We start from the raw sequence: 15643 nt of genomic DNA on the forward strand, positions 1-15643 counted from the left end.
GTTTCCACAGAAGTGAGCATCCACTGGCCCAGCTTTACTGCCACTCCACCATGGAGCATCACCACTTCGACCAGTGTCTCATGATCCTCAACAGCCCCGTGAGTAGATGATATACGTGTGTGTGTGTGTGTGTGTGTGCTTCATTTTCTGCCTGAGCTTCGGGTCAGTACAATATACCTTGGGTTGTTTTGTCGAGTGTATAGTGTAAATGCAAATATCAGATATGGGTCACTTTTAAAAGATGAAAGCTGGTCATAAAAAAAAAATCAGATATAATCAACAAATCAAGACCTGCAGTGAAAATAAGGCCTTAATGTAGTCAGCTTGTTTATAGTCACTTTAAATATGATGTTTGACTCGAATAAAACCAGTTCAGTCAATTCAGACACACTGCTGTGAACATGTAAGATCTGCATGAATGCTGTATCAGATCGAGGCAGGTGGAGCTGGGGAGGGGGAGGGGCTCAGAGGAGCTCAAACACTCAAACAGACTATTTAAATGATGAGCAAGCGATCTCATTGGCTGCAGAATCAGCAGAGCCAATCAGCTTGTGCCATGCGGTAATGATGTGATTGCATGTAAAGGACGCCCTCTAGTGTTTCATGACTGAACTAGATTTATATTTGCAGCGCATTTTTAAAATGCTAACAAACACACTGCTTTCAAAACTGTAAAAACATATTCACAATAGTATAATGATATTTTTTGTGCATTTTCACAGCAACTCTATTGACATAAAAAAATATAAAAAAATTTATAAAAAAAATGACAAGTAAATTACCATAATTCAAAGGCTTTATTTCCATATTCATACTTTGTATTGACATACTGATTTATGTGAAAAATCAAGCATCAACTGCAAAAGTTCATTATTTATGTAATGTTCCCTGTTGTTAGCATGTTTAGTGTGTTGTGTGACTATGCAGTGTATGCATTCTGAGTTAGTAGTGAGAATTGTTTCCACTGTCAGACAAGATTATGTTGTGTTTCTGTGGTTTAAGTGAGTTTAGAAGGCAACTATAATGCAGACTTTATGAAGACTTCAGTAATGGCCAATGCTCGACCAAAAACTGTAAAAAAGTCGTCATGCAACTGTGCATTTCCACATATAATGCAGTGCACTAACCGAGAACTGGACTGGCCAGAATTACTAACTATATTAAATGCAGACATATTTTAAATAAAACTACAGTACTTGTCACAGTGTTTACAGACAGATTAAATTGTGATTTTGGTATCAGTAAAACAGGCATCCACAATTTTTTTATAATCTTAAGAGAAATGCTCCAGTGACCATTAACCTTACATAACACACAACAACAGAAGAGATTGACTTTAAAGCATGTTTGCAAACGCCCTGAGTTATTAACAAGTGTAGCGTGTTGTAAACGTGTAAACAGTTAACGTGTTAATCGCTTGTGTGCGATGACCTTTGACTGTTCTGCTGATAAGAGGAACCGGAGGAACTTGCTCATACTTAGATCTTAAGTATTAAACTTTGGCACACAACAAGCCCGCACCTTTTGCACTACAGATAAGAATGATCCCTCAAAGTTGTGTCAGATGATAAAACATGTGAAATTATTTAACCCTCATCCTTCCCTCGCACTTTGTAACACATATTTCCCTCGCGGGTCAAAATGACCCGAAGCCCTAAAATTATACTTCATTTTTTTTTCTTTTTTTTTTTTCAGAAAGCTTATTCTATTTCATTTTGAGATAAACTTTCTATTTTTTAATGCAATTTTTAGAGATTTTTGGTTATTTTATATTTTATTTACCTTTAAATTACTGTATTTGATCAATAAATAATAAATAAATAAAAAGTCATTTAAGCACATTCCTCACATTCTTTCAACTTTTATCCAAAATAACTCACAATTTCATAAACTTTTTAATTCAGCTCAAAATATCTTCCATTGGGTGTCTTTGCCGACCTCCTGTGGAAACAAAATAATATAACATGATGATATTTCATAACTCTTGGGCCCTGTCCCAAATGGCACACTCCGGACTTGTGGACTTCCTCAGAGTCCACACTTTGGTGACGTCATGTAGTGCAGACCTATAGGGCCCTTGACGCGAGTCCACGAGGGCGCATTGAGAGGTATTTTTGGGACAGACTCGATCGGCACGCCGGAAATAACGGCCTGGTTGTTGTTGGACAGGAGAAATCACATTTTTGCGCTCCGACGTCTTATCTGCATGTCAACTACACATCCTAATTTTACAGTTCTATATTTTGATATTGTGCATATCACCTGGGCATTAGACAATAGATATATCATGCTTATTTAAATGATGTATACAGTTGTACATAATAATAGGCTACATAATGTTCCATTTGAACTAAGATTACAATTTTAAAACATAATTTAAACATATTTTTTTCAATTTACAGGTTTCAATATTCATACTATGTTTACATATGACTCAGTAAAGCCCTGACATTCGGTTCTATTTATTTAATGAATCATAATGCGATCGTATTATTAAACGCGCTATTATTATGTTTGAGACATCAACCACTGGTCAATGACCATAATGTTTGTATAAACTGTAGGTAACAACTGGTAAAATGTACATTTAGGTCATAAAAACCGTAATATTTTCTTCTCAGCCATGTCAACAATTATCCATGAGTGAAATCTCCTCCCATCTGTTGTCTGATTGGCCTTTCGCAAGGATTCCTGGGTAGTTAAAGTGCGTGGAGCCTGCTTCTATGCGGGCTTCGCGGAAGACCGCTTCAAGGGTACAAAGGGGGCGCTGCTGAGCACACTTCAGAGCGGTAAAATGCTGAATGGGACGGCCTACGGACTCGTAGACTCAGCGAGCACGCGCAATTCAAGTCCACGAGACCGAAAGTCCGCATGAAGTGCGCCATTTGGGACAGGGCCTTGATGTCCTTATAGCTCTATATCAGGGGTGGGCAAACTACGGCCCGCGGGCCACATACCCCTGATATAGAGCTTTAAGGACATCAAGGCTGTTTAATCCGGCCCTTCGAGTATTTAAAAAATTGAAAAAAAATATTTTAAAAAATTGTCTTAAGATCGCATTCATTTTGCCTTTTTCTTGCAATACTTTGCGTTATACATATATATATATTGCGTTGCATAGGCAGTTTCCACTTTTTTTGGAAATAGGCTCATTTTACAACTCCCCCAGAGTTAAACAGTTGAGTCTTACCGTTTTCGAATCCATTCAGCCGATCTCCAGGTCTGGCAGTACCACTTTTAGCATAGCTTAGCATAGATCATTGAATTGGACAAGACCATTAGCATCTGTCTCAAAAAAATTACCAAAGAGTTTTGATATTTTTCCTATTTAAAACTTGACTCTTTTGTAGTTACATCGTGTACTAAGACCGACGGAAAATGAAAAGTTGCGATTTTCTAGGCTGATATGGCTAGGAACTATACTCTAATTCCTGCGTAATAATCAAGAAACTTTGCTGCCGTACCATGAGTCCAGCAGGCGTAATGATATGACGCAGCGCCTGAAAATAGTCCCCAGCTCGGTAACTTCCTATGGTAACTTCCAACGTGACCGGGACTAAGTTTGTGTAGTTTCAGGCACGCTCCCTGTGCAAGCAGGTTGTCACGTTGGTTATGTTGACGGAAGTTAGCCTATTTTCAGGCGCTGCGTCATATCATTACGCCTGCTGGACCCATGGTACAGCAGCAAAGTTTCTTGATTATTATGCAGGAATGAGAATATAGTTCCTAGCCATATCAACCTAGAAATTCACAACTTAGTACACAATGTAACTACAGAAGAGTCAAGTTTTAAATAGGAAAAATATCGAAACTCTTTGGTCATTTTTTTGAGACAGATGCTAATGGTCTTGTCCGATTCAATGATCTATGCTAAGCTATGCTAAAAGTGGTACCGCCAGACCCGGAGATCGGCTGAATGGATTCGAAAACGGTAAGACTCAACTGTTTAACTCTGGGGGAGTTGTAAAATGAGCCTATTTCCAAAAAAAGTTGAGTATCCCTTTAAGATATTCATACAACATAATATTCTGAGGGCCATGAACATTTTGTGAAAATGGTCAAAAACTTTGGCAGGGAAAGAATTAAAATATGCCATCTTTATGTTGTTTTACATTAATTTAGAGGGTCAATGTGAAATTATTATCATATAAAAATATTATATTAAAGAGTAACTCTCGCCAAAATGCAACCTAGGCTCTTTTTGTTAATCTACCTGAGGCAAACTTTCGTTTAAAAGCATAATTAGGATGGAAACGCCACTTTTAAGTTTGACCGTATTTTCGTTTTCGGTCAAATTGCCTTTTGAATGGGGCACTTTTATGATAGCATCAAAAATCTATTTTTGACTGTCAAAATGCCAGCGGACACACAGCTACAGTGAGTTGTTCAAAATCTTTCTCTTTAGTAAACTCTGTGTACACAAACAATGTTCTCAATGCCGGAGTTCATGTGTGGTGATACTTCCAGCACAGTTTCATGTTGAATCGAGCCTCCTTAGTGTTTTAAAAATAGTGATTTTTGATGCAATCATAAAAGTGCCCCATTCACTCCCATTCACAAGGCATTTTACCGAAAACGAAAATACGGTCAAACTTAAAAGTGGCGTTTCAATTCTAATTATGCTTTTAAACAAAAGTTTGCCTCAGGTAGATTAACAAAAAGAGCCTAGGTTGCAATTTGGCGAGAGTTACCCTTTAATATGGGATTCATTTCTTTCATCTTACAATAATAATAATATATTTAATACTAATCTGCTCTCTCTCTTTCTCTCAGGGTAATCAGATTCTGAGTGGTCTCTCTCTGGACGAGTACAAGGCCACACTGAAGATGATTGAGAAAGCTATTTTAGCCACTGATCTCGCTCTCTACATGAAGTAGGTACTAGATGTCACACACACACACACACACACAGCCATGTTTATGTGATTTGTGAGGACATTCCATAGGCGTAATGGTTTTTATACTGTACTAACTGTATATTCTATCCCCTTACACTGCCCCTATACCTAAACCTGCCCATCACAGGAAACATTCTGCATTTTTACATTTTTAAAAAAACACTGCTTAGTATGTTTTTAAAGCCATTTGAAAAACGAGGACCCCCAAAATGTCCTCATAAATCACGTATTTTCCCGAGTGTCCTCATTTGCAGGTGTGTTTTCATAAAAATGTCCTCAGTTGTCATGAAAACAAGTACACACACACACACACACACACACAGCTGCTACAAACCGACAAAAGGAATTTATTAATTGGCTTGTATTTTAGCACACCGCTGTTGATTTATACAGTGCTGGCCACAATTATTACAACACCTGACATCTGAAAATATGGACATTTTTTTTGCCTCCATGATATAATTTCATAATGTTCATGACAAATGCAGATGTTGCTCTGAGCACAACAAATATCAGATGAAGCGAGTCATTCTGTTTCTGTCCACTTTTAACTTTAATGCTATATTTTCTAAATCATAATCATTTTTTAACAAACAAGTATTCATTATTTCAACGAGCTCGTATCTGCATTAAATTTCTACATTGTGTAAATTTATAAATTTTTACATTTCTGAAATACATAACTTAGATAGTTTCCTCTGATATCAGATCACTGTAAGCGGTAATGTGGACTCATGCATTTTCTGTAAAGCTGCTTTGAAATGATGTGTATTGTGAAAAGCGCTTTACAAAATAAACGTGAATTTATTTTAATATTTGGGATGTCCACCTTTTGCAGCAATGACATCAGCACATCTCTCTCAGAGTCTATATATATCCTCAGAACTTCAACACTTGTTTTATCTCATGCTTTCTGCAACTGAAGCCAAAGGCTTTCCTTTAAATGTACAATAGTGTAATATAAATGTTCGGTAGTTCCGGCAATAGTTAGAAGAATGTTTCGGGTCATTGTCCTCTTGGAAAACAACAACTGAAACATCTTAAATATGTTATGATCTAATCATTTTGGCCTCCACTGTACATGTTTGTTGCTCGTTCATAATGCGAGTCTTCGTGTCTTTGCAGAAAGAGAACAGAATTCTTCGAGCTGGCGAAGAACAGTCAGTTCGTCTGGGAGGACGAGACTCACCGAGATCTGCTGAGGTGAGCGCCGGCGCTCGGGGAACAGCGTAATGCGTTTATGCACGGGCCGTTTGTTTATATTTCTTGGTTATGATGTTATGATCTTCTGCAGGTCGATGCTGATGACAGCTTGTGATATCTCTGCTATTACTAAACCCTGGCCAGTGCAGAAGAAGGTAAACATGCTATAAAAAGCCAGACGCACTCATCGAAAATCAGTGGAGGAAAAAAAAGACGTAAAGTCCCCCTGTAGTCGATCATTGTATCCCTTAAAACTCATCTTTGATCCGCAAAATTACATATTTAAATGTTTTTTTCTTTGAATGTAACTCGACACCCTCACCTCATTTAGTATGCGTGGTTCTATGAATATGCAAATGAGCCCCGCCTCCACTCACTCAGCTCAGAGATCCACTGGTTGACGATCACACGTTGATCTGATTGGTTACAAGGTAGTTTGTGACATCAGAAACACCAGCGATTTCAAAGCGTGTTTTTGAGACTGTCTTTGGTTCACTGCAGTTTTAAGGAGAAAATACTCAGCAATGGTGTCGACTTATGAATTTACACACGGTTTGTCTTAAAGCAGATTAAAAACACCACATAGACACATAAACTACATTAAAAGCTGGATTTTCACTACAGGGGGACTTTAAGATTGCTTTAGGAATGTCCTCCTCTCGTTCTCTTTAGAAATAAACAGGTTCAGCTTCTCAACATAATTTAGACCTTTACACTCTCATAAAACAACCAAGAATACATTATAATCAAGAATTATGCAAACTCATGACCTTTAGACAGACTTATTATTTACTGTACATACATGAGGCTCTTAAAATGAGACAGCAATAACCAATGCTGTAACAAATGACTCATACTATTTCTGCACTATGCAGTTTTCATGCTTTATATAGATTTTTCATAGTTGATAACACCAATTATGTATCATTGCATTGCATTGATTCACACACTATTGTTAAATCATCATAGTGGACCATAAACACACATTGAGCGTTCAGTGTTGTATTCAAAAGTTGGTCAAAAGTTTTGGATCTGTTAGATTTTTTATGTTATTAAAATAAGTCTCTTCTGCTCATCAGGGCTGCATTTATTTGATAAAAAAAAATAATAAAAAAAAATAATAATAATAAAAACAGTAATATTGTGAAATATTATTACATTCAAAATATCTGTTTTCTATGTGAATATATAGTAAAGTGTAATTTATTCCTGTGATCAAAGCTGAATGTTCAGCATCATTACTCCAGTCTTCAGTGTCACATGATCCTTCAGAAATCACTCTAATATGATGATTTGATGATCAAGAAACATTTATGATTATTATCAGTGTTGAAAACAGTTATTTACATTTTTATTTCAGGATTGTTTGATAGAAAGTTCAAAAGAACTGAAAAAAGAAAGAAGGGGGGGGGGGATAAATAAAATAAATTAATACTTTTATTCATCAAGGATTAATTAAATTGATCAAAAGTGACAGTAAAGACATTTATAATGTTACAAAAGATTCTATTTCAAATAAATTATGTTCTTTTGAACTTTCTATTAATCAGAGAATCCTGAAATACAAATGTAAATAACTGTTTTCAACATTGATAATAATAATGAATATTTCTTGAGCATCAAATTCGCATATTAGGATGATTTCTGAAGGATCATGTGACACTGAAGACTATCTAATAAAACACTTCGCAAAGGCCACTAATAAGCAAACCCGTAACGGCAGAAAAGCCTATATTACTATAGATTATTATAAACTATAAACAGACATGAAGCTGAAGTTAAATTGTCAGGGTTGATCAGCATTTGATGTTTAAGATGAAAATAGCCGTGCAAATTCAATAATTAGCATGTGTTTGTGTCCCACAGATAGCAGAACTGGTCGCCACTGAGTTCTTTGAACAAGGAGATAAAGAGCGGAGAGAGCTAAACATCGAGCCTATTGTAAGCGCTTTACTTTATAGAAAGGTTTAGTTGTTTAGAACCAGGTTAAAATGACAATAACCATGTGACTCTATTCTTTCCCAGGATCTGATGAACAGGGAGAAGCAGGATAAAATTCCCAGCATGCAAGTGTCTTTCATTGATGCCATTTGTACGCAGTTATATGAGGTAAATCACACGAACTGTTCTTTTGTCATTCGACCAAAGCTGCTAGTTTAGAGCTGGAGTAACTGTTAAACGCACTACAAATGCTAAATCATGCTAGCAACATGCTAAAAAATGTTAGCAACATGTTAAATCATGTTTGGAACATGTTAGCTACATGATAAACCATGTTAGCAACATTAACATGATATCAACATGCTACAAATGTTAACATTGTACAAAATCATGCTAGCAACATTTTAAAACATGGTAACAATGTGTTAATTCATGATAGAAAAATAATAGCAATCTGTTAGCAAACATGCTAAAACATGTTAGCAGATTGTTGAATCATGCTAGAAACATGCCAGCAACATGCTAACAATGTGCTAAATCATGCTAGAAACATGCCAGCGACATGCCAACAATGTGCTAAATCATGCTTTCAACATGTTAAAATGTGTTTGTTATGTGCTAATTCATGCTAGAATCATGTTAGCACTGTTAAATCATGGCAGAAGCATGTTAAAAATGTTAGCAAAGTACTAAGTTGTGTTAGCTGCATGCTAATAATCTGCTAAATCATGTTATCAACATGCTACTCATGTTAACATTGTACAAAATCATGCTAGCAACATTTTAAAACATGGTAACAATGTGCTAATTCATGATAGAAAAATAATAGCAATCTGTTAGCAAACATGCTAAAACATGTTAGCAGATTGTTGAATCATGCTAGAAACATGCCAGCAACACGCTAACAATGTGCTACATCATGCTAACAATGCGCTAATTCGTGTTAGAAACATGCTAACAATGTGCTAAATCATGCTTTCAACATGTTAAAATGTGTTTGTTATGTGCTAATTCATGCTAGAATCATTTTAGCACTGTTAAATCATGGTAGAAGCATGTTAAAAATGTTAGCAAAGTACTAAGTTGTGTTAGCTGCATGCTAATAATCTGCTAAATCATGTTATCAACATGTTAAAACATGTTGACAAATGTGCAGATTCACATTATCACATGCAATATGCTAATCATGCTAGAAATATGTTAACAATGTGCTAAATCATGCTAGGTAGCAACATCTGTCTATCTATCTATCTAACTATCTATCTATCTGATGGCCCAAACTGGGCTTCAAACTGAAAGCCTTCAAACGTTAAGCTTTTTAAACTACTTCAAACTCTCTGGTCAGGCTTTCTCAAGCCAACACTGAAGTCTGTCTCATTAACGGTCTTCTTCTTCTGCTGTCCTGTGCTTGTGTGCGCAGGCGCTGACGGGTCTCTCGGAGGACTGCTCCCCCCTGCTGGAGGGATGTAGGAAGAACAGGCAGAATTGGAAGATTCTCGCTGAACAAGGAGAAGAAGGAGCTTTGCTGAAAGAAGGACTTTAGATTTTCTGTCTGCATACACTCTTCCTCGGACTATTCGCATCATTCCCTGGCCCTTTCCCAGAGACTGAAGGATTGCAAGACCCTGGTTTGATGAGCACACTCGAGTAGGCTTGGGTGAAAGATGTATCAGAATAAAGTCACTTCTTGAATCGAGACTGCTGTGCTTTAACGTTACCTGTGCAGGTAATCCAGCGGATGAAGAGACATGCTTTAAAACTGTGACTAAAACATCTTGACTCATTAAAGGAATGTTCCAGGTTCAATGCAAGTATTTGTGAAATGCTGTTACCACAGAAAATCATTTCATCACAAAAATCGTAGACTGTAAAAAATATGTTCGTAGTTTTCGTGATGTTTCTGAAGAGCATTTTTGAAGCCCAAAGTGGGCGGAGCCGGCCGTCGCCATCTTGTTAGCGCGTCACTCACGGATAAATGTGCAGCGAGGCGGATTAGCTGAGGTGACGTGACGCTAACAGACAGCAGACAAACGGCTAGCAGTGACATCAGCGGCAATCCACCTGTCACTCAAATGTCCACGCCCTTAATTATGCAGAACTTTAAGGCTTAATATAATTTAAACGGATGAGTTATAAAAATATTCACCCCCCTCACAGTCGTCATGAAGGGCAAAATTAGCTATATAGACCAAAACCACTTTTTGTACCAGGCTGTAAACATGTTTTTTCTGCTGTAAAGTTGGGGGCAATTTAACATGAAGGTTTATGGGATTGACTCTCTTCTGCAGCCGGTCTCTAGTGGCCAGTCGATGAACTGCAGTCTAATCACTTCAGTGTTGGATTCAAGAGAGAACAAACAGTTCACTACCAGTCAAGTGACAGTAAAGAATAATCCTGGGGGGGGGGATTATATATAGCAGCAAATACTGTTTTCAACACTGATAATAAAAATAACCATTATTAATAATTGAGCACTTACAGTTGAACTCTAAAGGTCCTTGCACACTGAGTCCAAAACTTTCGTATGTGTTTTTTCGTATTCGTCATTCGGTGGCTCTGAATTGTCAAAACACCATTTAAAATGTTTGCTACGGATGCGAAAAACGCAGAAAATCAAACCCGATACGAATTTTTTTTATGACAGACGAAAGTTTCGGAGGCAGTGTGTAAACGTGATTGAGAAAACATGAGGTCGTATTTATTCTTTAACGTGCAAAAATTTCGGACGCGAATTTCGGACTCAGTTTGCACGAACATGTAACCAATCCCGTTAGCGTGTTTTGTAGCGTTGAGCAATGCAGCCAATCACAGGCATGTCTGTTGATTTCTTGAACGCAATGGCCAATCAGAGGCCTTCATGAACATTGTGTCTGTCACGTGACAAATGAACGGAAGATTCGGAAGATAAAGTAAATATTTATCTTTGGCTGTATTATAATGATTTCTTAGTGGATGTGTTCGGGGAATTTGGCTGTTAAAAGTATAACATTTAAATGAACTATAAACAAAATCTTTATTCGAGTCATTTCGTTCATTTAAGTGGCTTTAAATGAGTCAAAAAAAAGATTTGTTCATTTTGATGAACGAGATCGAAACGAGAAATGAACCGAACTTTTCTTAACACTCGCTATTCCTCTCATTATAACAAACAACGTGTAGAAACGGTGTAAATAAGAGATTCATTGATTAAAACGGATGAGCTAAGACAAGAAACAGCTTTTTAGTGATCATCTTTGCGCGCTTTCTAGGCTATAATCCATTCAGAAGTTAAATACATTTACTCACAGATTAATTCTGGAAACTACGATGACTGACAGTGATAATAACCATTAATCCAGAGCCCGTCTACGGAGAGCCTGGCCACTCCCTATTAAGTCCTATTGTACCGAATTTTGGTTGTAGTTCCACCAGAGTTCCACTGGGGGCGATCACACATGAGTGCAGAATGAATGGGAGTCTATGGGGCTAAACGGCTAAATTCGTCTCTTTCACCCGATTGCTGTTGAGAAATCTCAGATTTGATTCTAGGTTTTGCAAGTTCAACATGGGTTATAGGTCGAAAGTTGAATGAACGAGTACTTATGTCCTTTCGATTTCTTACAGGTTGAGTTGTTGTTGCCCATAACACGCTAGCATTCTGCTAATGAACGCTGATGAAGGACTGATTACGACCAGAGATACCGCTTGATGGCATCGTGGCATCCGAAGCGGGACCAGAAACAAACAAAACAAAAACTCTTCTAGCACGTGTGTTTGCCTGTGTCGGCTGTGTTGTGTGTTTGCCTGTGTCAGCTGTGTTGTGTGTTTACCTGTGTCAGCTGTGTTGTGTGTTTGCCTGTGTCAGCTGTGTTGTCGAAGCCTCGAGAGAAAAGAAAGTGTAGAGCGCGAAAGCACCAAAGTGACTGAAGGATTGCCGTAAAGCAGTATCTCTGGTCGTACGATAAGTATGACGTCATTGACATTTTAAAAGACTTTTTAAAGCAAATAAGTGACTCTAAAAAATCTAACACCCAGCAGTGTGTAATTTCTTTGCATCTCCTTTCGAATACAACATTCAAATTACTAGAAAAAAAATGATATCCTGAGAAAAGTGGATTTTGAGGGGTATAGCGCCATAGACCTCCATTCATTCTGCACTCGTCCTGTGAGCGCCCTCATGTGGAGCCAGAGTGGAACTGCAGCCAGTTCAGAAGCCGGAAGTTTACTGAGAGTGTACGTTCTCCCCTTATTAGACATTCTCTGCATTAATCCAAGATTGAGTAGCGTTCACTACTTCAGTTAACTGTGAACGTTTCATGTTTTTAAAATCCAAATCATTTATTGTGGTAATCGACATCATATCGACTTGTATTGAGTCCAGAACATTCCTCATGTTCTCTTGTAGTCTGTATTTTTGTTCAGCTCACTCACTGAATTACTGATATACGCACATACTAAATCTTAGTTTGCTACATTGCACTGTTAGCGTAAGCTGATATTTAAACGAACACATTGAATACAGTCGTTTTTCACTGTTTAAACACTTTCACGTCACTTTGTAAAATACCTTTATATCATGTTGTAGATTTTTTTTTTTTGTTCACTTGCATTGCATACCTGTGATATGTGAACTTATTTATCATCTGTTACACAAATGTGTGTTAAATCCTTTGACAGTCACAACAAATACTTGTATCGGGATGGAAATAAGATGTCTGTAGAAATGAAACCTGTTCCACACCTGACTTGTTGATGGATCTAGTATTTTATTTTATTATTTATTTTACAACATTTGACCAATGATACACAATCATTAAGAAGGCACCTAATTAACTCTTTCCCTGCCAGCATTTTTGATCATTTTCACAAAACTTTTATGGCCGCAGAACATTGTTGCATGAATATGTAAACATTAAATGTATCAAAAGAAAGAACAGTCAGTTAACCCTTCCTGGGTCGACATTTCTTTCGGTAACGTTTTGATTTTTATGCTGTTCAATGTTTGATGATCGTGTTATTGTACATGTGAATCAGCAATGCTTCTATCGCTTGTTTCTGCTTCATTTGTGTTTTTGATCCTGAGATTCTGTCAAATGTGTAACAGCGCCCTCTAATGGATAACAGTTAAAACGCAGATTCCCGCGAAAGCTCGTCAGTGGCGGGGAAAGAGTTAAAAAGCACTTTCAGCTCATCAATAACGTAAATTGAAAATTGTTTTGTCTAATTTAACGGTATTTTATAGTTGATCAGTTGACAGATTGAATGGAGAATGCGTACATGGATGCTGTAGCTGGTCACCTTTTTTTTTTTTTGCATTCACTTAAAGCAACAAAATGTACCAATTTTTGTAATAAAATATCCAAAAATCACTTGCACAGTGTGATATATTTCCTGCAGTTGTGTACTTACAATATCCCAAAAGTTCCCAAAGATTTTTAATTTCAGAGAAATTCCCATTTTAAATAATGGCTCGTCCCTGTTCAGTGTCGCCTGTCAATGACGTAATATCCGCGTTATCCCTGGTTTCCGCTCGTACTGCCATAGTAACCATGGCGACAGACGTGGACAACTGCATTACGTCTAGCGGCGCGCTCCACGCTGTTGTTGTTTCATTCAGACATTATGGACCATGGCAAGCAGACTTTGGGACAAAAGGAGAACTAAAACGAGGATCAACATCAGCGTTGCGTTTTCGAGATGCCAAGAGCTAGCGTCCGCGGCTAACTTCGACTTGACAGAGACGCCGCTCTTGCATGTACTTTATTAGACAGGTGAGCAAATGTACATAAAACTAATCAATGTTATATAGCTCAACTGTTAGAATATGATCAGTATGTTATTCTAATGTTGATCTCGCTCACTGCTAGTCTCATACAGACAAACTAACACACAGAACATTATTACTTTCAACACACTCAAATGCAGTGATCGTGTAGAGCAAGTGAAACAGCGCTGCATTACCTCACAAGTTTCATTCGTCTAATAAACTGCCCTGTGTGAGTATTATTCAGCACTAGCGGGTAAGTTAGTTCGGTAGAATGAAATGTCCTCATTCCTTTATATCCGCGGGACTCGCGTGTGGCGCTGAGGTCTCTCATTAGCACTCGCGCCCTGCTTCATTCCACAGTCATGTTAAAAACATCAATCTATTCACTCATCCATAAACATTATTAGATCCTTCGGCCTGATGGCAAGCTCCATTCCGCTTATGCGTCATCAACATATGCCTTTGTTATTGTAAGAGGTTAGCAACCGCTAGCGGTGGAAAAAAGTTACATATTGTACCTTTAATGGTGCTGTATGTAATATTTTTGGTTGTACTAAAGCATAAAAATACCATGTGTGCAGATATTTAGGAAACATGCAACGTTCACATGAAGTGTGTTTCCCGAAAGCATCGTTAGCCAACTATGGTCGCAAGTTCTGTCATTATCAGCAGTTCAACGAGTCGGTGTTTCCCGAAACCATCGTTCCAACGAACATTCGCGAACAGCATCGCAGAGTTGTGTGTTTGGAGCGACAGATCTCGAACTGTGGTTAGAAGCAGTCCTTATCTTGAGCACAATAAGCAAGCTGACATTCATCAACCTGTATTTTTTATTTAGAATACATCTAAATATCACTTACGTCTTTTAGTTGATAAGAGATTTAAAGCGTCGTTTATTGAAGAGTGCGCACGATATCTAGTGCGTAAGAACGAGCCTATGATTGAATCTGGAAATAAAGCAAAATAACTGAGAAAAATTGAGAAATATTCCTCAGATGCATGTGCGTAATTTATAGCAAAACATCTAGCATATAATTCGATCTCAAACAGTTTAATTAAAAGTAGTTATTTTGTAATTTGCAACAATACGGTTTCGGAAAACAGTCGTGAATAGCTAGTTGATTCCTTCAATTTCTTCAGATACAGTTTTCTGAAGCAGCGAGTTACAGCGTTGTACGGGAAACACACCTGTGTCGGAGTGTGTTTTTGTTAGTGTGTGACTCACTGCCAGTTCCCCCTATCAACGTATTACAGCAATGCGAACTGGGTCAGAGGTCGCAGACTCGAGTTTTCTTGAGATGAAATGCGAGGCTCTTCTCACAGTAATGAAGCATTAAAGCACTGATGTCCACAGAAGCACAGGCTCAAAGCAGGACCTGCTTCAGATCAAACACGTTCACAGCCTTTATTCTGCTCCACATCTTCATAATCGAGTCCTTTCTGTCTCTGTTCAGTGTAATTAATGCGACACTGCTTTACCAAACTAAAAACCTTCACTAACCTCAAGCTAGATAGACACGAAGCACGAGTAAACTCAGTCCTCACAGATCTTGCACGTACATTTCATGTGATGTTTTAAAATAAACGTTCATTGTTGATTCTCTACACAGTAATGCAAATCGGCTTTTTGGGATAGTTTAAACCATCATCATAAAGTGAGAACTAGTATTACAATCACGTATAAATACATAATACAGTAGTAAAAAAAAAAAAAAGACAAATTAAAAACTTTTGAATTTGGGATCAAATATATTCTTGACAGGCTTTGTGCAAATCTCCTGATATGTACACTTAGATTTGTGTCGCCATCTGGAGGAAACTGCGAGCAATCAAAGAAACGCATAAATCAACAATA

The 15643-nt window shown here is 37.6% G+C and overlaps 1 protein-coding gene across 6 annotated transcripts in view; it reads left to right on the forward strand.

The window, feature by feature from the left end:
• Window positions 1-12766, forward strand: part of pde5ab (phosphodiesterase 5A, cGMP-specific, b) — a 56678-nt gene extending 43912 nt beyond the window's left edge. For all 6 annotated transcript variants that reach the window (XM_084108682.1, XM_084108683.1, XM_084108681.1 and 3 more), the window contains 7 exons: window positions 11-98; window positions 4774-4874; window positions 6024-6101; window positions 6193-6256; window positions 7968-8042; window positions 8127-8210; window positions 9463-12766. In XM_084108682.1, coding sequence (XP_083964808.1) covers window positions 11-98; window positions 4774-4874; window positions 6024-6101; window positions 6193-6256; window positions 7968-8042; window positions 8127-8210; window positions 9463-9585 — 613 coding nt within the window. In that variant the 3' untranslated portion in view covers window positions 9586-12766. The remainder of the gene's footprint in view (window positions 1-10; window positions 99-4773; window positions 4875-6023; window positions 6102-6192; window positions 6257-7967; window positions 8043-8126; window positions 8211-9462) is intronic.
• Window positions 12767-15643: the final 2877 nt, after the last annotated feature.

Source organism: Abramis brama, assembly GCF_963993115.1.
Source record: "Abramis brama genome assembly, chromosome: 3".
In the NCBI taxonomy this organism is placed as follows: domain Eukaryota; kingdom Metazoa; phylum Chordata; class Actinopteri; order Cypriniformes; family Leuciscidae; genus Abramis; species Abramis brama.